This window comes from Melitaea cinxia, chromosome 10, assembly GCF_905220565.1.
Source record: "Melitaea cinxia chromosome 10, ilMelCinx1.1, whole genome shotgun sequence".
Lineage (NCBI taxonomy): Eukaryota > Metazoa > Arthropoda > Insecta > Lepidoptera > Nymphalidae > Melitaea > Melitaea cinxia.
Window position 1 is genome coordinate 11940810 of NC_059403.1, and position 25754 is coordinate 11966563.

Here is a 25754-nt window from a genome sequence, read left to right on the forward strand (position 1 = left end):
GCCGTCGGTCGCTGTTTGCAGATATTTGTATCTACGAAAAATTGTCGATTCCAGTTATTATTATAGAAAATAGCTACCGATCGCTGCTCATGATACGGAATGATCCTTGAACCCGCAATGAATAAGTTTAATTGTTTAAGCTGCAACTGTTCTATATTAAAGGAAAATATTTTTCTTTAAGTATGTCATGAAAATATTTAAAATATACCTCATTTTGTTTACGTCGTATTATAAGCATAGTGTTAGAAATTGAAAATTATTTAGATAATTAGTCTATGAAAATGTTAATAAACACCAAAATTTTTGAGTGCGGTGACTTGAAGCGTGTATTAGTATTTTTATGTCAATTGGTAGGCAGTATGTTTCCCTAATAGATCCCCCCACAGTGGCTCATAAAGCACGTTGGCACTGAGATCATAGTTTTTATTATAAGTAGCTAATGATTATTTCTCTCTTCTTAACTGAGAAAATACTCGCCGACCCAGAGTTGAAAAGCGTAGTGTACGAAGCTTCAATTACAACGAAGAGATAATGCCCAGTGTTAAAGACATTTGTAAAATATTTCTGTCCAGTCAAGTTCTTAAGGAAAATTGAAATTTTCAATCTTAAACAAAATTAAAATGTACTATGTAGATATGAAAGCATTTTATCAGCGCTAACCCCATCAATGTCAATTATTTATAAGAAATTAGGTAATGATAGAGTCCAACTGCTACTTTCAATTCAAGTAACAACAATAATCTTAGAATACGTCTTAACATCATAAGAAGATTAGTATGACGAAAAACAATTTTCCTTTTTTCAGGTAGACTATTATTTTCGTACAGACAATATTCTTAAGTCTTTGACGACATTATTGACTCAAATAATATTATACAAAAACGAATAATCAGCAATGATCACACACTTCAGAGTTGCACATTTTTGTATAAAAATATCTTTTTACACATCATGAAAGAACCTTTTTGAATATTAAATTCTTTGATGCGTATTTGTCAGCCTATTAAAGTATAGAATGCCGTGAGTTTTTCATGTTTTATCTTCAGTTTCAAAGCAGACGAGCCTTCGACGCTAAATCCTCTGATAGTTGGCGAATACGCCATATCCTATACATCCCCGCAACACCAAGAGCATCATAAGCGCGTTGCCAACTCTCCCGCCGTTGTCAACAGAGCAAATCCTCAGGAGCTGTGGCTACCTTTTTAACCACAGAAACATAATATTACTTATAGCCCAAGAGCCCGCAAGAGCCTTTGTCCTTTTTTAAAACCTGAAAGTTGAGTCCCAAGATGAGTAGTAGGTAATGACCAAATTAAAGTTTGATTTATAAGGAACTTATTATTTAGCTGTATTTTTTATAAGATACTTTCCTAGTTGGGCTGCTTTACATTATAAGATATAAATCTCAAGAAATAGATATTTTTAGTAAGTGAGCTAAAATCCAGAATTAATAAGCTTTGTACGTTGTAAATTGAGTGAAATATATTACAGGATAGAGAGAGATAGAGGAGGAGATAATTTTATTATCTTTAAATTATTATTTTTAAAAAAATTCACCTAAAATTACAAATTCGTCTAAAGCCATATAACATTAATGTAAAATATATAGCTTAGATTTGTAGTATTCGTAAGTAATAGACTACGACTGATGCCAGTCTTACTAAATGTCTTAATAAACATTGTCACATTAACGTGTTCTCTAGTGGTAACTAATAATTAAAATCAAAAGCTTATGTTGAGTTAGAATTGTCAAAAAAACCTTATTTCAGACTAACGTGAACGTATTGTTTACTTTTCTTTTAATTAGTAAAGCTTAGGGAAAGGAATAAAATAAAAACATGATAATATAAATAGACAATATTATTGTAAAAATTTTTGTATACATATTAATATGTATAACGAAATTTTCTAATTACGTTGACTAGATATTTTTTACTAAATGTTTTGGCAGTGTACTTCAACTTCCCGAGTCTTGTGAACAACCTGCGAACAAAGAAATATTACTTTAAGTGAATCTTTGATCTTAATAAATGTTTTTTAAGTTATAAATAATACATGTACACATTTTGCATACATTGCTACTGTATCGTGTCCAGTACCTAAAGGTTATCTGGAAGAAATTCTGGAGCTATTTAGCGATAAGATCGCCTTTGTACATCTTGTTTTGTATTTTTCTTTATATGTGTCTGTATTTTGGTGTACATTAAGAATAAATAAATAAAATAATTTTTTTTTTTTTAATATAAATGAATAAATTTCAAACAATTAATGAAAATATAAGAACACAGACCATATCACGCACCAGAAAAAAACGACAAGGAAAACCCTATATATACTAATTTAGATTATGAGAAACTTGCTAAGCTACTAAGTTAATCTTACTAAGTTATCTGTACCGTTGTTCTGCAAAAAAATGTTGAAAAACCCAATACGGGTGCCTACGAGCAAGCTAGTTGAGCCACTCTTGTCACTCTCTCGTACAACAGTTTTAGGTGAAAATTCGCCTATCTCTCGAATTTGTACGAGTATGCTTTAAAATTAGTGTAGTGGGTCGGTTGACGTACACAGCATGTCTCAGGCTAGATTTAAGACTATGATTGCCCCTAAGCTGAATTAGAATTTTTTATAACGTTATTTGACTCGGTAAGTAACACTAAATTTAGTTCATATGAAATTTTTGTTACATAAACATAATTTAAAAAGCATGCCTATAAATTATAATTATACCCGTCCGCTCAGAGTGGTGACTATGGGCAAAACTCATGAGTGCACGCCATTTCGGCGCGTACTTTGGAGGCCTATTATGTCCAGCTGTGGACTGCGATAGGCAGAAGTGATGATGATAAATTATAATTAATTGAGCAATTAGCGGCAATAACTTAAGTTTTATGCAGTGGGTGTAAGCAATATTGCGAAAATCGTTTGTAGACCAAACAAATAATTAAATATTACTGTAAGTTTACAATATGTCTATTACAACTTAAACCATGTTTATGTATATGTGTGTTTCAACGTAATCAACTGTTTAGACGGAAATTCACAAGTAGAGTTATAGATTCAATGCTATTGCAGTATCTAACCGATCGTTCTGTTAATAACTGTACCAATACAAAATTTATAGGTATTTAACAAAAATTTAGCAATAATGTTTTCACCTAATTTTTTTTTAAATATAATATAGCCTATGTCACCCGCAGACAGTGTACCTTTACAGTAGTGAAAGAATTTTTCAAATCGATTCAGTAGTTTCAGAGCCTATTCAATGCAAACAAACAGTTAAATATTTCCTTTTAATATTATTAGTATCGATTAAACTTACAGTACAAGATTCATTGACTTAGTACCCAAACGATAATACCTAACTTATTTTTTATCTTAAATTTTTATTTTTTCTTATTTTACTTAAAATTTATTTTTATCGCTTTTATAAATGTCAAGTTACAAAAAATAAGTGACACTGTCACTCCAATACCAAGCTAACATTATTAGTTTTTAACAATATTTTTTGCGATCAAGTGAAATCCTTATAAAAGCCATAGTATATAATAAATTCAATTTGAATTTTCGACGACGCATTGGGGCAGCGGTCACAGCACTGGTTTGTGGCTGTTACGCTGGCGGTTGCGGGTTCGATCCCCGCACATGACAAATATTTCTATTGGCCATACAGATGTTTGCCGTGTCCTGGGTATTTTTGCAGTCCTTGTGGGTCTCCCCACCGTGCCTCGGAGAGCACATTAAGCCGTCGATCCCGGTTGTACTATCATGTGCACCTTATAGCGATCGTTACTCATACTAGGGAATATATCCGCTAAGTCGCATTGGAGTAGCGTGGTGGATTAAACTCTGCTTTCCTGCTGATATTACGGGCTAAATGGTGGCGTAACGTGAGCGTAGTTAGAATTTTCAAATACTTATCACCGATTGACAGACGGACAATCAACGCGATCATAGTAATTGCTACTGTAGATATTATTTAAGAGTTAAAGCGTTTAACAAAAAGACTTACGTCACTGATATGATAAAAATAATAAATAAACTTACAACTATACAATTAACAATACAATAACAACCGACAAAAAATTATATAATAATTTACTTAGTTTTTATCAATAAACGACTTATGAGTTAAGTAAAAGAATTTTCTACGAGCTTATCAACTGTAAAATATAATTATAATACTAATTATAATGGTTACCGTGGTCAGGGCAGTAGTGTCTTCGTCTGCGGCGTCGTCGCTGAGCCTCGCAGGTGTCTATGCATGTTTCTTCTGTTTACGATAATGAAAATATTAATTTAGTATTCATACTCAAAACGTAAAATATTGAAAGAATTTTAATTAATATTAGAAAAGGCAGTTTAGTAACTTTACTAATTTGAATGTATTATAAAAAATTATTAATCGGAACTAGTGATATACAGTTAAAGTTCATCAGCGAAGGTAGTTAGTTTTTATTTTTTGGTTTTCGTTATCGCGACAAATGAAATTATGTAAAAATGCTGGCTGATGTCGATGTTAATAATATAAATTACTTAAGTTCAAGCACGGTCCTCTTGAACATAGTCAAAGTGTCCAATGTTACAGAACTATTACAAATATAATTGTGTTTGCTGGCAAACGAAAGAAACCGACTTCAATTACATCGACAAGTAATACAACGTAGGTAGACGAAAAAATAGTCAAGTAAATACGCATTATCAAAGATTACTCCAAAAGTTGTAATCAAATCTCGATGAAATTTAAATGTGACCACATGTTAAACATCGGCTTTCGATTAAATTAAAAAGCATCAAAATAAGTTATGCGGATTTTCGAGGGTCTCCCTCGATTCCTCTGGGATCCCATCATCAGATCCTGGTTTTCTTATCATGGTACCACACTTAGGATATCTCCTTTCGATTTAAAAGGATATTAAATAATAATCAAATGTTCAAAATATACAACAAATTATTAATTGCAGAATTAAGACAGATGAATCTTTTTACTTAATATGATGAATGACATTACATTATATTAAGTAAAAAGTTATTATAACATATCTGTCTTAGGTGTATAGCAGCTAATTTTATATATAATGTAATTTATATTTAGTAGTACGATGAGAAGGAAAATAATATAAACCGTAAAATAGAGTTTGCTCTGTTGGATATAGTGCATCAATTTCAACACCAGCGGTGTAAGCGGATTTCTGCTAGAACGTAAACTTAGGCAACCACTAAGCAAGACATAGTACGTTTTACTCTATAATAATTTATCGTCAATCAAAATACCTAGTGTTAATTTTTAACATTTAAAAATATTTAAAATAAACGAATAGACGACATAATTATATTACCAAATGTTACTAAAATAGCTATTTTAAACAAGTACAAACTCTTCCGAATTAAATCTTGTTTTTTAACAAAACGATTTGTGTTTACGATTTATATTCTGAGAATTTTAATACCTCAATAAATTAAATGTAGCTGAAAAAACAGAGCTCAAGATAGCAAAGAACAAAAAAGTAATTAAACGAGGATTCCATTTTAATTTTAAATACAAAAAGTTATTACTTACTTTAATAGTTATTTATTTAAAAAAGGAGGATTTGTTAAAACTATTTATTTATATCAGATTCAAATATATACTGTCGTACAGCTACGACACTTGGTAAACTTTACTACTAAATTTACTATGTTTACTGGTGCGAAGAATGACAGATCGCTACTTCACTTCGCTTCAGTCTATCGCAGTCCACTGCTGGACATAGGCCTCCCCATGTTCACGCCAGACATTATGGCGCAAACGCATGTGTTTTGCCCATAGTCACCACGCTAGGCAGACGGGTTGGTTACCGCAGGCCTGGCTTTGTCGCACCGAAGACGCTGCTGGCCGTCTTCGGCCTGTGTAACTAAAAGCCAGCAGTTGAGTGGTTATCGGTCGACTTTATAAGTTCCAAGGTGGTGATGGAACTGTGTTATCCCTTAGTCGCCTCTTACGACACCCACGGGAAGAGAGGGGGTGGCTATATTCTTTACTGCTGTAATCAAACAGCGATAGATCGTGTGATGAACAAAATCTTAAGTAGGTATTACTATATGATAATAATTTTTATAATTACATAAATAAAATTAATTATACTATTTCAACACCTGTCTTAATTCTACGATAACAAGATTTGATTGATTTTATGTACCATCGCAGCAGGGCGGATGGACTGGAGGCGCAGCGTCGTCTTCGTGACGGGCAAGCGCTCGCAACTGCAGTGTGTAGGCGCGTGAGCCGCTGCCCGCTAGCGCGTCTCCACCCGCAAACGTAGCGTACGGACTTATTTCGTACACGTCTATTGCAATCAATAGGTAATAAGATATGCATGATAATCTTTTATTAAGTAAATGTTTATTTCAAAAATAACATTTTCAGAAAATTGTATGCTATTTTTCGGAATTATCGGGGTTTATGTATTTATAAAAGAATAAGTTCTAAAACGTTATGCAACTACCCGCGGAAGCGGAACGTTAATAGTAAATATAGCTGAAACGGTGCAAGTCGATTAGCTTATATATAAATTACATAGAATAAACATTTATTATTATTATATTGATTTTGTGTTTAAACAAGATTTATGAGCATTCACTTCAGCCTATCGCAGTTCACTACTGGACATAGGCCTCACAAGTTCCCGCCAAAAATGGCGCGAACTCGTGTGTTTTGTCCATAGTCACCACGCTGGGCAGGCGGGTTTGTGATCGCAGGGCTGGCTTTGTTGCGCCAAAGACGCTACTGCCCGTCTTCGGCCTGTATATTTCAAAAACAGCAGTTGGATGGCTATCTCGCCATCAATCGGCTTTTAAAGTTCCAAGGTGGTAGTGGAACTGTGTTATCCCTTACGACACCCACGGGAAGAGAGGGGGTGTCTATATTTATTACTACCATAACCACACAGCACAGCAGTATGAATATTAGCAATAGGTAAAGTATAAACCGTGAAAGCAATATTGATCTTTTTAGTTACATATATCGAAGCATTATACTAAAGCAGTTTTAATATTTTTACCCAAATACATATTGCTTCTTACATTAGAATCGACTCCAATATTATACTGAGAATAAAAAAGCCTGACTAAATAAAGCACATTTTAAAAATACTCAAGGAAATCAATTTGAATAAGGATAACATCAATTTGAATATAAAAGGCGTTACGGAAGATTTTCGGTTGAGAGAATATGATTTTTCCGTGTTGTTAAATAAAGTTATAATTATGTATAAATATATTGATCGCAACGAAGTGAAAAATATTAAAGTTGTGTTGTTACATACCTGGTGGGTCTGGTGGTAGTTTTGGTGTTGGGTGTGGGGGCGGTCGGTACGTGCCACAGTTAGGTTTGTCGCCGCTAGTAATTACACGAGCCACTGCGCCGTCGCTTCTATACCAAAGACAAAAAAATTCTATGTGTCAACTTTTTGAAAATTAAGTAATTTAATATTTATTGATTTAATTACCCAAAGGTAAGAGAAAAGCCATAACAGTATGGCGAATGAGGAAACAGATAAACATTTCAATTTGTATTAACAGCTAAAAATTAACACTCAAAGATTTTTGAAACTTTAACTATTGTGGGTAGTTTTATTTTATTAAACGAAAATCTATGCTCTCACATTTTTGAGCGTCTATTCCAACATAGAGATTTTAAAAAATTACCTCTTAGAAACTCGTTATAGCAAGTACCACTATGTATATGTGTTCAAAGGTAAATAACAGCATTATATCAACATCACTGTGAACAAAATACACCTCTCCGTGTTAAGCGCGACGTGCAACCTACATCCATCACATGTGTTTATACTCCGAGCGCCGTACTAACGAAACTATAATGCATCCATTTTACGACATCATATTGTAATAAAACATTTATAGCCTCGTTTGCTGAAATACGATTTTGTCGCGTAATATTTCTTTATGCGTAATAAAACTCGCGTTTATTGTAATAGAGGATTCGACAGTATTTTTAATGTTTTTTAAAAAAGCGTATCGTATAACGTCATGTTAACATCTCTCGGAAGATCTTTAACTCATTTACGTATTTTACATTAAATAGACTATTTAGTATGAACATGGCATTTTTTATGAAAAAATATCATAAAGCAAAAAGTGTATGTGTAGTTATGTACGCACGTCAAAAGTTATACTTCATTGGCTAGCTAAAACTTCACATTGCTAACTTCTTCTTCGTTGACTAGCTAACTTCAGGGTGTGGGTTTTTGTTTTTGTTGATTCACGCACATCGTAATAATTTACTTTCATCGCTTATCCCTAACGTGCTAAAAGAAGTATAACTTCAAAAATATGTAAAATTATATAAATTTAGGCAATAAAATTACACACAATTCCTTTCCGTTATACTTTGGCAATTTATAAGTTAATAATTGATGTTTGCTGAAAAAAGTGTAGGAGTGAGACTAAATAAGATTTCTCAAGGCATTTTTAAATGCCTCATCGGAAGTGGATGTTAATCCTTCCAAGAAATTGTTCAACTGCCGAAAAAATTTATAACTTATTTCAAGAAGATGAGCGTGGGATACATTCAAATCACAGCTCCTCACATTTAGTGACCATCTGTTATTCAGTGTGCTAGAGTATGCTAGATTAGGCTATAGCAATCGACATATCAATATCACGCGTGCTTCTCACAAACGCATTTTAAAGTCAAATATACAGTTATATAAATACTGGATAGATATAATTTTTAAACTTCGATGTATACTCGTAATCAATCTGATATATAAAATTCTTGTGTCACAATGTTAGTTAACAATTTGCAAATTTCCATCGGTGCCAATTTTATTATAACATTTATGTAACAAAGTTACATTCTTGCTTCAAAATGATTATTTTTGACAGTTCACTTAAAAATATAAAGGGGGTGATAAAGGTGCGAGTTAGTCCGCGAACTTGTGGCTCGACGACCTTTTTCGCAAGTGTGTCACCCTAAGTACGCGTACTTTAAAACCACCGACTAAGTTCGTTGGCGATCCAACAAGTTTGAAATTTTGCTCGTAACCCGCCTCCGCTCGTACGTGTGGCAGCACTGCGAGCCGCTAGCCGCCAATTTTAACTGATTTCCAAAAAAGGAGGATGTTCTCAATTCGATTGCACATGTATGTTAACCTCAGAACTTTTGACTGGGTGGACCAATTTCCATGATTTTTGTTTTAATAAAAAGGTGGTATGTGACGTGTGGTCACATTTAAATTTAATTGCGACCTAATAAGTAGTTTTTGGGTTATATCTAATAATGCGTATTGTTGACTGTTTTTTCGTCTACCTACGATGTGTTACTTGTCGATGTAATTGAAGTCGGTTTTTTTAAACCATCTTTCGCTAGTCCGTCGCGAAACACTTGTAGTTGTAGGTATTTGTAATTTTTATTACTTTTCTTCTTCGTCTTTTTTTGGTTTTTAAAATGTAATACAATTCAATTCAATAAATACGATACAATTCCTAAGTAACACGAAGCTTCTTCTGTCGATGACATAGCAATACAGAATAAATAAGCTTCACGTGTGTCACCGACGTCGAGCCGAGTAAGTTCGCGATATTAAAAGCCGCGTACTTTAAGTTCGCACGTCTATCAGCCCCTTAAAACTTAACTGATATTTTCTGAGACTGCCTTTAATATCGGCGATAAATGTTTGTATAAATATAATACCAAGACTGCCATTATAATTAAGTCTATACTTCGCTTTTGCATCATAAATGTAATACCCTCTACAAATGCATATATTTGAAGATGACACGTTGTTGATTTTGTGTATTTATAATACATTTAGTTAACTTATGCATTAATACTAAATGTACAGTTTTGATGAAATTTTCAAATCAGTTTATACCTCAAAGAAGAGTACGTAGGAATTTATGAACCTGACGTAAAAAAATCCACCGTCAACTCTTCATCACTTAGAGCGAGAAATATCATATTTCCTCGCCTACAAAGAAGAACTCGTGTCAGCATGATTTTCGTTTAACCTTCATTTAAATTGCTCTTTTATCATTTTCGTTACCTACTCCTCGTTCCGATTTTAACAGAAAATTATTAAATTCAAACTTTGATTTATTTTTACCCCTACATACAATACATTTAATTATTATTGCTTGTTGTTATAAAAATAAAGTTTAAAACATATTTTACTAGGAATCTTAAGACCTCAACGTCTTTTTGTACATAATAAAGTAAACGGTTTTCGCGCCATTTAAATTAATTTAGTGCTGACTTGTGGACTTAACAAAGACAAAGGCAAGCCTTTAAATGCAATGAATTAGAACCACATAAAGGTACGGAACTCATTGAAAAATATTTTTAATAAACCGTATTTTAAATATCGAAGTAAACGCCGCTATACGTTTCTTGTACGTAAGAAAATTTTCAAGGATAATAATATAATATTATACTTTATTGCACACCGAAATAAAGAACAAATGAAATATAGAAACAATTAAGATTATGTACAATAAGGCGGTCTTATTGCTAAAAAGCAATTTCTTCCAGAGAACCTGTTGATAAACGGAATATTGTTTTTCAAAAGGGTAGGTCGTAAAACTCGTGACGCTTAGAACTTCGCTCCGTGTGCCAAGAAATTCAAATTTTTAAGTAAGCAGGAGCTGACAGATGAAATAAGGCACAGTACAGCAGTGATAAGATAGGAGAATCCCCGGCGTAGCCGAGTAGGTCACCAGTTAAGCTTTTTACAAAATTCTGAAATGTGGTCATACTGGTTTATCTAGTGCAGAGCGTGAAGGTCATCGATATCCGTAGCATCGATAGGTGGATAGAATATCGATATAAGTAAAGAGGTGTAATGTATATTTATGTGTATAAGTGTAATATAGTGTGTTGATGTATAAATGTGTGTACTGTATATATATAATTATTAATTTTTAATTGTTTAACGTGTAAGTGGAAGGCTTACATGCGTAAGTAATATTCGGTACATTATATGCTAATTACTTTTAGTGCAGTTCTCTAGTATTCGTTATATGATATCAAACAGATGAACGTGATAGCAAAATCCTAGTAATATAATGCCGACAATACACTTCTTTTACTGAACTTAAAAAAAGTAAACGTTCTCATTAACTTACCTCTTTCGTCTTAAGAGAATTGCTAATATTGTTAATGCAGCGAGCGACAACGCTGCACACAACGCCAGTAACAACGCCAATTCCCCCGCTGTCGCTGGGAACGGAGCATCCACATCTTCCGCGTAGCTCCCCTCGGCGGGTGTCGTTGTGAACTCGTATACTTCTCGAGTCCATCCTGCTTCATTTGACGCACGAGCTGCTACACGATACCTTGACCCTGGGGTTAACCCTGTACAAAAATTAAGTTATTTTTAATCTAATATCAAGTTGGATACCAAATAATTGAGAAACAGCTAACAAATAATTGTTTTTTTCTTAGTATTTCGCATTACAAACTTTCTATATGTTATAAAACCATGATATAAGTATTTCTTAGTTTTGAAATCACATCTATTTAGTTACTCACCTCCCAAAATAACTTCCCCTCCAACTGGTACATCTCTTGCTCCAGAGACTCCAGAACCTGCCCATTCCAGCTTTAATGCAACTGGGCCACAACCACCATCCGACCACATACTTGTGTCGAACCTTGCGTGAGTTGCATTCGCTCTTATCCACCTAGTATCTGGTGGTGCTGTCGGTGGACCACCAGAAGTTCTGATGGATATTTCAGCCCCTGGGGCGCCACCGGCCGAACCATAAGCTCGATATGCTGAACCACATCGAAGACCAGTAAGAGTTACTGGGCCCGGGTTAGCCGCTTGTATTCGCCATTCGCCCTTAAAACATTTACATTTTTATAGTACTTCTTATAACTTTTAGTGAAGTCTTATTCTTATTTATGTTCCAGATCTTACCTCAGGCGCAGCAAGTCTCCAATGCAAAGTGTAAGCTTTTGGAAAAGCATGACCTTGCGCTCTGGGAGCAGGTCGAAGATCTAACTCAAGTTCCCTGGATCGCGCTTCTAACAATGCCAATCCTGGAGGTATCGGAGGTCTCAGTACATACACACGCCATGTCACTGAATCCGAACCATGTGGATTTTCAGCCACACATGTATAATTGTCAGCGTGTGATAGTTCTAAGCCTGTATCCAAAAGAGATTAATCTTAAATTTTAATTTTATCATAAGCCCTTTTTATATAAAGTCAGATATTTTCAAATTAACAAAATAATGAACAATAAGGTACACCTACAATAAGGTAACTTATCATACTTTAAAAATTCTTAGGTTCTTACTACGTATTAAAAGTGCATCTCCATCCAAATGGAACGGTGCCCGAGGATGCAACGGGTTCCCACCTCGAAGCCAACGTTTAGCTGGTGGAGGAACACCTCCGACTACACAGCGAAGAGATAGTGAACCACCGGCAGCTCCTACTGCTACACCGCCAAATGAGGAAATACGGGCTGGCGCTGTTGAACATTTAGAAGTTGAATACCAATCTTATTTTTCTTGAACTTGAAGGCTAATGTCATACGTAAACTATCACATTAATAATAGATTAATTTTCATCTTACCCAGTGCACTAGTTTGACAAGCAATAACAGCTGATGGTGGTCCCTCCCCAACAGAAGTAGCTGCTCTAACCCAAGCCTCATATGTCCTTCCTGCTCGAAGACCACGTAATGGCTTCATACATTCCACCGTAGCTTCGCCGTCAGTACATGCATTAACTCTTGTTACGTTTGCTTCTTGTGACCTTAGAAAGATAAATTTTATGTTTTCAGATGTGTTCGATTTACAATTCCTTATGTCAGAAATACATATTCAAACAACGTAATTTTTTTTTTCGTATTAACATATCAATTTGTCCGGTCCGTTGACCTAATTGGCAGGGACACTGCTTTCCGCTCCAAGTCCGTCCAAGTTTATAAGAATCTGATACCAGTCTCGTACTGAGAGTAATATTAATTAATCGTTTATTGTGTATTTTCTAAAAACTTAAATTACATGCATTGTTCCATAGCAAGTGAAGTAACTCCAATGTTTATAACTAAACAAAGAATAACAAAGCATTACTGGAAAACAACTCATAGTACAATTGTTAAAGGATAATAATAACAAAATGTCAGCTCTAATGAATGAAGTTTTGTTTTAACTGAAGCTGCATTGCAAACAAGCATAGTTGATTTTAATTACCCTTTTACTAGAACACTAATTAGGTCATTTTGATGAAGAATATGGTTGTTTTAACAACCGTAATATGCGAACAAAGCTTGCTCGTATAAAAATGTTGTTACAACTTAAATAGATAGACTTCACTGAATATAATTAATTTTATTAAAAACAACTACTACTTTTTGTTTTGATAAATATAATCTGTAGCAACGGAATTTCAGACAATAGAAATAATATAAAAGTAGTAGAATCTATTTACGTAAACATTCGGCGACGTTTCTAGCAAGATTTCAGTTTTATTTCAAAAAAGTGAAGTTGGCTAATGATTACAAGCTATTCATCTGTAATAAATTGTACTTTAGTAATACAGTATGCTTCTAAAAAAACTAACCCAACTTAAGGGTAATTTTCAGTGTCTACAAGTAACAAATACTAATAACAAACAGCAATATAAAATACAGATTTTATAGATAAAATTCAAAATTACAAAAAGTGATAATTTTTATTTAGTAACGCAGATGTAAAGATTTTGCCAAAAAGCCGTCACAATGTTTTATAAACCTAATCATTATTATATAATTAAATTAATTTACTACATAGTAGCAATCAAGTAACACAAATTTAGTAACCTGCTTTATAAATAATTTACCACAATGAGATGCCTAATGAACTGGTAATTTTATGAAAGAAGCAAGCAAATTGAACGACAGTTTATTAAAGTGAATCGATCAATCTTTGTTTCATTTTTAACGAGGAAAAAGTAATTATGATTAATGATATTCATAATTTATTTAAAAACAAACTGAAAGAGCTAAAATAAATTTAGGAAAACGATAAATAATTTTTAAAGATAAATTTTATAATAAAATATTTCAAACTAGCAATACTCAGGCGAATAATTTGCCCTAAATAAGTAAAAAAATTACCGGCATGTTGATGTTGTTGCAAAATTAAACCCGTCATAAGCAATAGTAAAAGTTGTTGATGCCGGTAGAACAAACAATTATATCTATAAAATGATATATATAATATGATATATGTGGAGTAATTGTGAGTTTTTTTCTAAAAAGGGAGGCAAAGATCTTAACCTTAGCGTATTATTATATATGATGTTATAAGTGAAATGGACATACCCTGATAAATCTTTAACGTAAAGTGAATAATGAGTCAGTCTTCCATTAGGCTCCAGAGGTGGCAGCCACGATGCTCTCAAGGAGCGTTCGCTGAGGGCGATCAGTTTCATGCCACCAGGAGCGCTCGGCACTACAACACCATTCGTATCAATAACAACCTTAGAGATAAATTGCAATGAGTTTTAAGTCTATTACAAACACTAAAATCTTAAAACAAGGAAGCGTAAACTCAACTATTTAAAATGATTCCTCATTAAAATTTATCTTTAAAATGATTCCTCATTAAAATTTATGTTTACATCTCAACTCCAAAAACTAGCATATTGTTAGAGAATTTAATATTTTATGCTTGTTATTTTCAAAGTCCTAATATGAGTTTATATCAAAGTAACGTAAACCGCACATATTTTGTATATTGCTTTATATTTCTACACATTCTATAATGACAAAATATAGAATGTGTAGAAATATAAAGCCAGTGTTAACTGAGAAATTTTAATTCAATATGCGATACGAACCGTCTTCATCCGTTTTGCAAACTTGGGGAGCAGATAATGGTCCATCTCCGGCTGCGTTGTGAGCTCTTACTCTAATTTCATACTCAGCGTAAGATGATAAACGAGATACTGTTGCTTCTTCTCCCTATCATCAAAAATTATATGCTATTTAAATTTAAAATTTTTGTTGGTGTTAATTATATAAGCTTACAACAATAACTGGTTAAACATTTTAGGGCTTATTATTATAAGGTTAAATTTTATTACAAAGCCCAAAATTAATATTAAAGTGAGTGCACGTACTTGAACTCTTAAATGTGCGTCTTGCGTTGGTTGTAAGGGGTCGGAATCTCGTCTTGTGTACTGTAAAGTGTAATGAGTTATCTGTCCCCCTCGTGCGTCCGGACTCGGAGGGCGCCATGAGACACGAAGTGAAGTTGAACTACTTGGGGAACATGATAAGCCTTCTGGACCTCCAGTTGGTGCTAGTAACAAAAAAAAAAAAAAACAAACGAATGTGCTTTAGAACACACGACTGAGTAAAACTTTCTATCTTCACTAACTTATATCCTCCTCTCAACTTCCGTCCTCCTCACCCATTCACAGTTTTCGTAACGCCCTCGTTACGTATTCACCAGCTTACTCCCCAAGTCAAGAGTGCGTAAAGAAATTTTACTTCAAAAATATAATCTAAGTAACTATTTCTCCGAAAAATTAAATTAAATTTCCTGTTTTTTATTATTTATTTATTTTTGACGCCATAAATTTATTTTATGATTACATTTGTAAAATATATCATTGATTCTTTTTTATTATTATTATTCTGTTTTTCAATATTATTACCTAATTATTATTATTACACCACATGCTTGTTTCAAAAAAGTCCAAAACTTTAAACTCAATTTTTCAAGATTAGATTTTTAATATTTACGACTTTTTAGCTAAGAACAGCAGTATTGCACTTCATTATTTACGTTATATATCCCTATGTACAAAGTATCTATCAAAAAAGTATAATACCAAATAATGCTTCCAAATAATTTAAACGTTTGTAGACTTAATTTCTTTTAGAATTCTAGTTATAAGGTTAAGTTAAATTTACTGACGTTGCATTTTTAAGCCGTGCACTATAACTTTCAGTGTTATAAATAATTACTCTGGACGAGGCTATGCACTAAAAATTTGTAGCGTGTCTTTGTACAAAATCGTATAAAGGAGTAAAAAATGTTGGCGCCAACGCTACTTCTAGTAGAATTAAATGAAACATTTTCGAAATTCGTTTAAATCTAGACAGCTAAAATTCGTCAAATATTTTTCACAATTCAGTATGAAAGAATGTTGCTTCCAAACTTCTGAATTCTTGATTTTCTTAGTGTCACTAAGCAATTTTGTAATAGCCTATTTTGATGATTATAAATATATATTTCCTTCTCGTTCTTTGCATTTCTAACATTAATCACATCAACTATCATAAAATGTAATTTTTTAAAATTCAATCACTTCAATCTATCAGCAATAACGTTCATGCCGTTCAATATTTTTAGACAATTGATTCCCAAAAGTAAAATAATAATAAAAAGTGAGATAAAATCGTATAAAAGTGCTATCAATTTGTTCCGATCCGTTTGACCTGAATCGGGAAGGCCACGGTTCAATTAAGCCATTTTGCATTTTGATGGAAAATTTACGATGCCCGCTTTGGTGTGGCTACGTGAATATATTCGCGTAGCTACGACAAAACTTATAAGCGCCTGTACAACTTCGCCTTTATTGGACTTCGAAAGTACATACTCGTTCTTCATATTTACATATTCATGTCACTGTCTTATTTCCTAAGGCCGTTTTTTCTTTTGCCATTAAAAAGTTTATTTTAAGTTTTGGGACAAAATTTGTAAATGTTTTACTTATAAAGACATATTTTTCTGACTTAACTAAACAGATGTATTTTTAAACACATTTGCATAATTTTATTCGGTATTAGAATGAATACGTTTACGTATGACGTTACACATTGAAAAAAATGACAAACATCTGTATGGTATATACAAATGTTTATCACGAGTGGGGATCGAATCCTGTAACCTGAAAACCGATGTAGCTGTTTTGACTCAACCAACAAACTTTTATATTCACAGTTTCCGAATACAAATACGCAACAAAGTGTAGTTCGATGTTGAAAAAGGAAAGTTATATTGAAAACATTTATAGAAAACTATCTGAACATTGTTAACAATCTAACACTACGTTATAAATTAGATATAAACTCACGTGATTCCAATGTATGGCGGTAATGTGGGGGCGACAGAGGTCCAGTGCCGGCTGCATTGTACGTTCGCACAGTAACTCCATATCTGGTGGCCGCTTTTAATCCTCTGAGTGTTGTACTTGTCGCGTCCGCACTGGCGCCGCTCTCTGAAGCCGTGTCAATTGCACTCTTGCCTTCTTCAGATGCTTCCCACCAACGGATCGTATAACCGAGAAGTGTACCGTGCCATGTTTCACGCGGAGGGGCCTATGTGAATGGAGAAACAAAACATACATTTTTTTTATACAACTGGGTCAGCAAACAAGCGTACGACTCACCCGATGGTATTCGGTTTCCGTAGACGCCTGCAACACCAGGAGCAATGCAATCGCGCATTACCACCCCTAACCCCAATCCTCCCCAGGAGCTCTAGTCACCTTACTTACCACAGGAACATAATACTGCTTGAAAGCAGTATTATTTAGCTGTGATCTTCTATAAGATTGGGGATTGGATAGTACCCAGTTGGACTGTCCCAGATTTTAAGCAGGATATTTCCTGCTTGGCCCTACCTCGGTAAAATTATTGTGGGAAAAGTTTATTCTCAATGCTTTTAATAACATAATCTATTAATGATTTAAATGTAACTCAGCTATATAGAATACTAGCTGTGCCCGCGGCTTCGCCCGCGTTGAAATCAGTGTGTCACAAAGTTTTCCCGGCAAACTTCCAGTGAAACTCTCATCAAAATCGGCTTAGCCGTTACGTAAACCTTCCTCTTAAACCGCATGAAAATCCGTTCAGTAGATTTTGAGGGAATCTATCACATACGCTTTTGGAGACTTTGTTTTATAATACACTAACTGTTGCCCGCGACTACATCCGCGTGGTTATAAAGATATGCATTACTATTAAGATGTTTAACGCAAATTATTGTTTTATTTCAGTTACTTGAAATGCTTATCACACTAAGTAACTTTTTAAAAGGCACAATTTAGTATAATTTAATAGTTGTTTTTATAAAACCTCTCTATACACCACATTCTTAGTTTTATTTTCAGGCAGCAGTATAAATAACGTATCAGGCGAACTTATATGTTTCATACAAACTATCAACCCCAATTAAGCCCCTTAGCGGTGGAATATCGCAAAATCCGTTCTTAGCGGACTTCTACTAACTATAATCTACCTCCCTGCCAAATTTCATCTTTGTCCATCCTGGATGGATGAACCCTCCAGCGGTTTTTGAGTTCTCGTGATGAGTGAGTCAATGACCTTTCTCTTTTATATATATAGATTACGATGCATTATTTGGACACCATCTCATCATCTATAGAGCACACATTTTACATTTCAAGTCTCTTACTTCAAAAATATAGAACTTTCATACAAACTTCCAACCCCCGTTTTACCCCTTTAAGGGTTGAATTTCATAAAACCAGTTCTTAGCAGATGTCTACACCCCATAAGGAAACTACCTGCCAAATTTCAATTTTGTATCTGTTATAGTTTCGGAGATTTCGTTATGAGGGAGCCAACCTACCATCCCCCGGTTTAACCCCAAAAAGGAGTTGATCTCTAAAAATACATTATTTGGACACCTTTTCACCATCTATAGAGTTTACATTTTAAATTTCAAGTCTCTTACTTCAAAAACATAGGACTTTCATTCAAACTACCAACCCCCGTTTCACCCCCTTAGGGGTCGAGTTTCGTAAAATCGGTTCTTAGCAAATGTCTACGTCCTATAAGAAATCTACCTGTCAAATTTCAAGTTTGTATATGTTATAGTTTTGGAGATTTCCTAATGAGTGAGTCAACCTACCATCCTCCATTTTAACTCCAAAAGGGTGTTGATTTCTTAAGATACATTATTTGGACACCTTTTCACTATCTATAGAGCATACATTTTAAATTTCAAGTCTCTTACTTCTAAAACATAGGACTTTCATACAAACTTCCAACCCCCGTTTTACCCCCTGAGGGATCGAGTTTCGTAAAATTCATTCTTAGCGGTAGTTTACGCTGTATAAGGAACCTCCTTGCTAAATTTCAAGTTTGTAGGTGTTATAGTTTCGGAGATTTCGTGATCAGTGAGTCAACCTAAGATCCCCCGTTTTAACCCCAAAAAGGGGTTGATTTCTAAATATTCATTATTTGGTCACCTTTTCACCATCTATAGAGCTTACATTTTAAATTTTAAGTCTCTTACTTCAAAAACATAGGACTTTCATACAAACTTCCAACCCCCGTTTCAGCCCCTTAAGGGTCGAGTTTCGTAAAATCCGTTCTTAGCGGATGCCTACGTCTTATAAGGAGCCTACCTGCCAAATTTCAAGTTTGTAGGTGTTATAGTTTCGGAGATTTCGTGATGAATGAGTGACCTTTCGCTTTTATATATATTATATTATAGATTAAATAAATGTTGAAATTTTTTGCATAATTAATAAATGAAAAGCAAATATTACATAATGTTTATACAATCGGTAATAATTTTCGAAATAAACAAAACAAAAAACTTTAAATAGAAAATAAATAAAATAACATTTAGAATTGTGATTTTTTTATACATTCCTTAATAAACTAGGAAAAATCCGCGAAAACTTTAAAATGAATGAGAAAGTAAAATATCGCATTCACAATGAGATCCGCATAGCCACTTTAGAACTTAAAAGCAACACAGCTATGTCTCGATGAAAACTGTATATTTTTAAAACAAACTTGCAAAAACTATTTTAATTAAAGCTAAAAACTCTTCCATGAAAGTTAAATAAAGTAAGAATTTAAAAATATATTCAACATTTATGTTCAGCTTACAAACAAAGAAGGGTTCAGTACTGTTAATGACTAATTATAAGTAGTTTTTGTGGTTTCTCTTCCATATTTTAAGTTAGAACAGCCATATAACTTAATTTAAAAATTCTTGTAAAGGTAAAATTATACAAATATCACTAAAATAAATATTAAATAAAATGAAAATAAAAAAATTCCAAAGTGCAAGCAAGTCATACTCCCGCACTATGTTTTCCATATATCCTGTTTATGACACATATTTTATCGATCAATCGATTCAGCCTGTGACATCCGACTGCTGGGCGGTAGGCATCTTTCTCCATGTAGGAAAAGAGTAGGACGTACTTATATATTAATGGTTAAGTTCAAGTTCAAAAATTTCTTTGGAATAGGTTCCACAAGGCAAAGGGTCTATCTTAATATATATAAATCTCGTGTCACAATGTTTGTCCTCAATGGACTCCTAAACTACTTAACCGATTTCAGTCAAATTCCCACACCGTGTGCAGTTTGATCCAACTTAAAAGATAGGCTATATTTTATTTTGATATATTATGTTATTATTATATTTCAGAAAAAAATAAGGTGATACGAAGTTCGCCAGGTCAGTTAGTATAATAATAATTATTATTATTATTATTTGGCATGTAGAATTAGCTAAGAAGAATCAGCAAGAAACTCAACATTTCTTAAGCTTGAGCACTGAGGCTTTTTTTGTTACATTTCTCATTCTCTATATCTCATTGAAGCTGCCATAAAATACATAATTTAAGAAATCTTAAATACGTATTACGTCTAAACTAAAAAAAATAAGAATAATAGGTTTAAAATTTAATCTTACACAAAATCTTAATAACAAAGATATTATATTAAAAGTTAAGATACAAACGCTACAACAAATTGGGGGACAAATGAGATTGAAATATTGCCTAACTACGAAGCAAATATTTAGATCTTATAGAAATACAAATAAATGTACTCGAAAGATAACAAAAGCTTCAGTCGTCAAAACTCCATTAGGCCCATTATTATTATAGGCAAAAGATTTTCAAGTCGGCAAAATTGAAATTAGGTAAAGTGATATAGGATAAATTGATGTCACTTTAAAGAAAATACTTATTTACCAATTATAGTTTCCTAGATGTATGTATATCGGCATTTTAAGGATATAATCACAAAGTTATCATCAAAGTTCAAAGTATATTAATCCTAATTATATCACAATGAAATTCCAACATTTTCAAATGTTTCTACGTCGCTTTATCCAAATACTTAAGGATAAAGGTAACCTAAATAACAGTACATTAACGTAAACGTTACTATTATTAATACTGTTTCGAGTGTTCGGTCTCACCTGCCAAGTAACTTGAAGCTCCCGAGCTCGGAGCGCGCGTACTGTGATATCACGTGGCACTCCTCCGGGCGCTTGTGTGGGCAAAATTAATTATAGCCTAGTATTTACAATTATTTATGTTTCTAAGTTGATCGACAAGTTTAACTAATATTTTTTTTTTGAAAAAGAAGACATCCCAAAATAATTTATAGAAACCATATCTAATACAATATGAGGGCCCATTACGACCACTTAAATTATTAAAATTTAAAGACTGAAAAAAAAAATATACATATATATATATATATATATATATATATATATATATATATATATATATATATATATATATATATATATGCATAGTTTACGCACATTGATGCCCGGGTTTCTATATAAAAACGGTTTTTTTTTCGTAAGTGCCGTTTTCAAACAAGCACTTTCTAACATCAAAAAATTGAACATCTCGTAAGCAAAACGATCTGTTTTCACAATAAAGGCTATCGGTTGTAAATTTGTTAGCTCCTAACGCGTACTGTATATTTCAGAACTTACATAAAAAACAAACACAGCTTTGATTGATTATCGGATCAAATATAGGCCTTGAAATATATAAAAAAACAAAACCTCACCTTCTTCCCGCGTTGTGAAATGTAAAGGTGTAGTGTAAGGTGAAGCTCCGACGTCATTGAACGCCGCCAACCTCAGTACGTATCGGGTGTCTGGAGAAAGGCCCGCCACTGACGCGCCAGCTCTACTTGGTCCTTCAGCGCTATTGTTAGACAATAACGGTAACGTATATCATGAAAATAATATTAAATATTTTGTTTTGTGTACAAAAATGTCTATAAATATTATAATGTAATTGTAAGAAGTTGATATCTGATTTTGAAAAATAATCATCTTTAAGAATAGAGCAATAAATAAATAATAAATAAATAAACGCTTCACACTCAACGGCTCCCAGTAGGATTTTCTCCTGTGTCGGGGGTCCGGAAACGCACACAATATACAAGCACAACGCCCAGACTACGACAAACATCTATATGGCCGACAAATGTCTGTCGTGAGCGGGAATCGAACCTGCGACCGCTGCACCAACGTGTCGTCAATATAATAATAGACGACGAAAAAAATATTTTTTTCTCATTTTTTTTTTGTACGATTGCTTATTCGAGCGTCATGCAAAACCTGCGATATTTTATATATAAAACTCTCGTGTCACAATGTTAGAATTACAATACTCCTCCGAAAATGCTAGACCAATTTTTATGAAATTTTGTGTGCATATTGGGCAGGTTTGAGAATCGGCCAACATCCATTTTTTATAACCCTAAGTTATAAGAGGGTGGGGATTAAGAGGGTTGATAACATATATGGCAAAACAACGTTTGCGGGGTCAGCGAGTAATTTTATAATTATTGTGTTAGACTATCCTATTGAACGAGCCCGTAGGGACGTTTACAGTCACTCTGCTTTCTGCTCTGGGGGTTGTGAATTCGTTTCGTTGTGTATATTTATAAACAAATAATAATATATAAATAGTCAGTTGTTCAGGCTTTAAGCTGCCTACCGTAGGAACATTTTTTTTATTATTTATCTAGTGGAGTTATTACTTTATATATCTACAATAATACTGAAAAATTAATGAAGTTGTTCCATTCACACATCTACCGGATGTAAATCACTGGATCACAACTAATAATGTATAACAAAAAAGTATTTATGTAGTTATACAAACACAAATATTCTTTATTTTACACAACAAATAAACACAGAAAGGGTCAAATAATGACAAAATAAACAAATGTACAAAAGGTGGCTTTATCGCTAAGAGAGTGTTCTCTTCCAGACAACCTTTAGACAAAGAACATGAAGAGAATGAAGCGGAAAGGTGTACCAATGATACACAAATTGAAAAAAAAATACAATACATACACATGAATATACATAAACATACACACACAAATAAAAAAGTAATAATAATTCAATTTCTTTGCTATATAGTATACGTATGCTTAATTTTGCGGGTACTCAGTACTCACAGTAGAGCTCATTCTTAAACCCTGTATAACCGGCTTTCTTATATAACTTGGTCGGCAAACAATATACACATACATATATACGTATATACGAACATACATATTCGTTTTGAAAAGATAATTTAATTTTTAATTTCATAAAAAATACGACCAATAAGAGCGGAGCAGTGATCATAAACATGAGTAAAACCTCACGAATCGTCCATTATAAATTGTCGTAATTTAAATTGTAGGGTATTCATAAAATTATTGGGTTTGATATTTTTGATTGAATAGAATTAAAACCGTTTTTAAGCTGTATTTTTGTTTTGTTTTTAGTTACATTTACATTTTCGTTTACCGGTGAGCAAATTAATCGACAGGACCCTTATACGTGAAACAATAGACCGCTGTACAAAAGGCTGTCGTTTGGTAATAGAATAATGGATGAGTGTATTGTAACCACTCACTAGTCATGCATAATATACGCAAGTATACAAGTACATATACACAATGTAAAAAAGCCTGAATTAGCCGAATGGTTGTAATTAAAGATTTTTTTAAATTCTCTCTTTGTGGCTAGTTCATTACAGAATTATAAAAAAACTATTTCCAACAAACTATTGATAATGAAAAGTTGAAACAGATGCAACTGGTTCCGCCATTACCTACCCATTGTTTTTATTTTTTGGTTAACCTTTGAACGTTACATACTTTAGCAATTAAATAATAATTAGCTATTAATAATTATATCACTTGTAGCACCAAAATTACGTATCTCTTGCCTTGTCTAAAATCTGCATTTTTTTTAATAAATATATATATTATAATATTTTGTATATTAATATCTATATCTTAATTAATATAAATTACACGTCACGTTGTTTGTTTGTTGCGATGGATTCCTAAAACAGATTTTAATCAAATTTACACACCGTGTGCAGTTTGATCCAACTTGAAAGATAGACTATATTTTATTTTGATATATTTAATTATTATATTTAAGAAAAAAAAATAAGGCGATACGAAGTTCGCCAGGTCCGATTGTTGTAATATATAATAATAAATATATTATAATATAATAAATTATAATTCAATAAAATAATTCGTTAATATATGTGTAATAGAAACAAATATAATTTACATAAATAAATAATAAATGTTAAGTAGCCTCCTACACTACAATCGAGTTTCTCTTTTGTGTTTTACTTGGTAATTTTTAATATTTTAATTTCAATAAAAGACGACACTCATTGAGGCTGGAAACTTTTTATAATTTTATGATGTATAATAAAATTGGCTAATAACAAGCTATTATTTTATACTCATGTCACTCACATAATATCGACAAAGACAAAGAGCCCTTGATAAAATTATGTAGACGTTTAGCGTACAGATCTAATCAACAGTCAAACGTAACTATAGGCTGTATAATTGCGAACAATCAATTTACTTGTTTTAGTTATTTAATTGACTCATGCATCACTTATTGCTGAATCATCCTCAACGGTTATTGGTTGTTTTAGTTGAAAAGTATAATGCTCAATTTTGTATACATCTAAAAACTTCAAATGTAATCAGATGATTCTTACTTTTTATATAGTTATTGTCAGGCAAAAGTTTGTAAAAAGGAAAATTCAAAAAAATCAGTCAGATCAACCTATTACTGTCCACTGCTGGACATAGGCCTCCCCAAGTTCACGCCAGAAAATCAACATTCACAAAATTTCACCGAATCACCTTTTTTAATGTTAACTTGAAGATGGCTAGACCAGACAAATCACTTCACTTGTCTTCGCGTGATGTTTAAATAATTTTGTATATGCAAATTTTTGTTGAAGATAGATCACATAGTACAAAATATGATTTGCGTGCAAATTTTAAGTATTTTAAAAAAAGTTATATAGATTGCTTGATGAGAAAGATTCGGGCTATAAAAACATTTGGCTGCGGCTTGCATAAAAAGAGTAACAAAGAAAATTATAAACCATATAATAATTATGAAATCAAAACCAGAATACCTAGCCATATATATAATATGAGTTTCTAGAAACTGCAGAGCCTATTTAAAATAGAGAATGAACTATGTAATTTCAAACTTCCATTCCATCAAAATATTTACCAGTATTTTTCATCAAACCACAATTATGTTTCAAACAGGACTTATTTTCATAACACGTTATGTGTTAACGTTCATTATATAGGTATACAGTTGGCAGTGGTATGAAATTAAAAGAGCACTCCACATTCATGAACCACTACAAGTTCCGCAACATGGAGTAGCTCTGAATTAGCCGGAGTGAAGCACTTTGAACAAGTTTAACCAAATGTCGAACGGACCCGTGAGTTTGGAAGGTGAAAGATTATTCACTGTTATTAACAGTTTTACTATTTATTTGGCTTAGACTTTTAACAGTAATAGTTGTCTAATATAGAACATCATACCCTACTGGGTAAAGGTCTTTTAATTTATCTTACATACAGAATTAATGATGAATAATGTTTTTTATTATTATTATTTAAAATTATAATTTACATGCTCCAAAATG

General features: G+C 33.0%; 1 protein-coding gene across 1 annotated transcript in view; it reads right to left on the reverse strand.

The window, feature by feature from the left end:
- Window positions 1–1867: 1867 nt before the first annotated feature.
- The window catches only part of LOC123657203 (Down syndrome cell adhesion molecule-like protein Dscam2), a 45730-nt gene continuing 21843 nt past the window's right edge, over window positions 1868–25754 (reverse strand). The window contains exons 18-32 of the mRNA XM_045592782.1: window positions 21817–21956; window positions 21206–21276; window positions 17082–17325; window positions 15117–15298; window positions 14835–14958; window positions 14317–14446; window positions 12583–12764; window positions 12301–12477; window positions 11919–12148; window positions 11528–11840; window positions 11122–11350; window positions 7302–7408; window positions 6177–6323; window positions 4199–4270; window positions 1868–1983 (exon numbers count right to left, since the gene is read on the reverse strand). Coding sequence (XP_045448738.1) covers window positions 1958–1983; window positions 4199–4270; window positions 6177–6323; window positions 7302–7408; window positions 11122–11350; window positions 11528–11840; window positions 11919–12148; window positions 12301–12477; window positions 12583–12764; window positions 14317–14446; window positions 14835–14958; window positions 15117–15298; window positions 17082–17325; window positions 21206–21276; window positions 21817–21956 — 2374 coding nt within the window. The 3' untranslated portion in view covers window positions 1868–1957. The remainder of the gene's footprint in view (window positions 1984–4198; window positions 4271–6176; window positions 6324–7301; window positions 7409–11121; window positions 11351–11527; window positions 11841–11918; window positions 12149–12300; window positions 12478–12582; window positions 12765–14316; window positions 14447–14834; window positions 14959–15116; window positions 15299–17081; window positions 17326–21205; window positions 21277–21816; window positions 21957–25754) is intronic.